Below are 921 nucleotides of genomic sequence, written 5' to 3'. Positions count from 1 at the left end.
TTATTTATTATAATAATAATAGTAATAATAACAAGTTTATTATTTTAATTTATACAGTACTATAATTACTGTAAATTACTATTAAAAAAATTAAATATAAAATCTACAGTACTATGATTACTGTATATTTTACATTTATTTTATTTTTTAATAACACAAATATTGTTTTCTATGTTTATATGTATAAGTGATTAGCTGCCAGTGTTGATTTATTAATTTAAGAAAAGCTTACTGGAGAATGGATTTGATACAAACTTATTTTAAATCTTTTGAATAGGATTCATTTTTCTTCACCATATTAATAAATAGTCATGAACATCACACCCATTCTCAAATTCTGTCATGCCCCCAATGCCATGAAACAACTAACAATTCTAGAGAAACGCTGCCTCCTACTGGACTCTTAGAAACCCTACCTGAAAGTCCCACCCCCGGGGTCATTCAGCTTCTGTTTCTGATTGGCCATGGCTTGAACAGCCACACCCATGGGGCTCCTCACTTGCAAGGGTGTCCCAACAGCACCTGCAATAAAACTTGCAATTATACTGGGGAACGTCCATTGGACTCTTGCATGAGAAAAGGAACATTTAAGCCTCAATAACTTTCCTTTAGTGGGTTTAAAATGGACTCTAAGCTCATTAAGTCTCTCAATAGCTTACCTTGAGCACGAACTGTCTGTGTAATCACCACCGGCATCCGTGTTGGAGTAGCCTGAAACCCAGGCCTCTTAACAGCCTGAGGAGAACAAAACCACAGAGGATTAGAAAATTCAAACGTATTTTTTGCTACTGAAGTTTGAATCAGAGATGCTAATGTGTCTTACTGAGCCTAAGATCATAAAATGGATCTAATAACATGAGCTTTAGAAAACTTAATGGCCAAATAAACAGATGCACTAAAATAATCCCAATATGCAAATAT

The 921-nt window shown here is 34.2% G+C and overlaps 1 protein-coding gene across 1 annotated transcript in view; it reads right to left on the bottom strand.

Annotated features, from left to right (window-relative positions):
* Nucleotides 1-921, bottom strand: part of LOC107716705 (transcription initiation factor TFIID subunit 4-like) — a 42700-nt gene that overhangs the window by 34010 nt on the left and 7769 nt on the right. The window contains exons 7-8 of the mRNA XM_016523223.1: nucleotides 660-735; nucleotides 417-522 (exon numbers count right to left, since the gene is read on the bottom strand). Coding sequence (XP_016378709.1) covers nucleotides 417-522; nucleotides 660-735 — 182 coding nt within the window. The remainder of the gene's footprint in view (nucleotides 1-416; nucleotides 523-659; nucleotides 736-921) is intronic.

The sequence above is a fragment of the Sinocyclocheilus rhinocerous genome, unplaced genomic scaffold (assembly GCF_001515625.1).
Source record: "Sinocyclocheilus rhinocerous isolate Xijiao unplaced genomic scaffold, SAMN03320098_v1.1 scaffold1201, whole genome shotgun sequence".
Classification (NCBI taxonomy): Eukaryota; Metazoa; Chordata; class Actinopteri; order Cypriniformes; family Cyprinidae; genus Sinocyclocheilus; species Sinocyclocheilus rhinocerous.
Note: the sequence above shows the minus strand (reverse complement) of the source record. Positions and strands in the feature narration are given on the sequence as shown.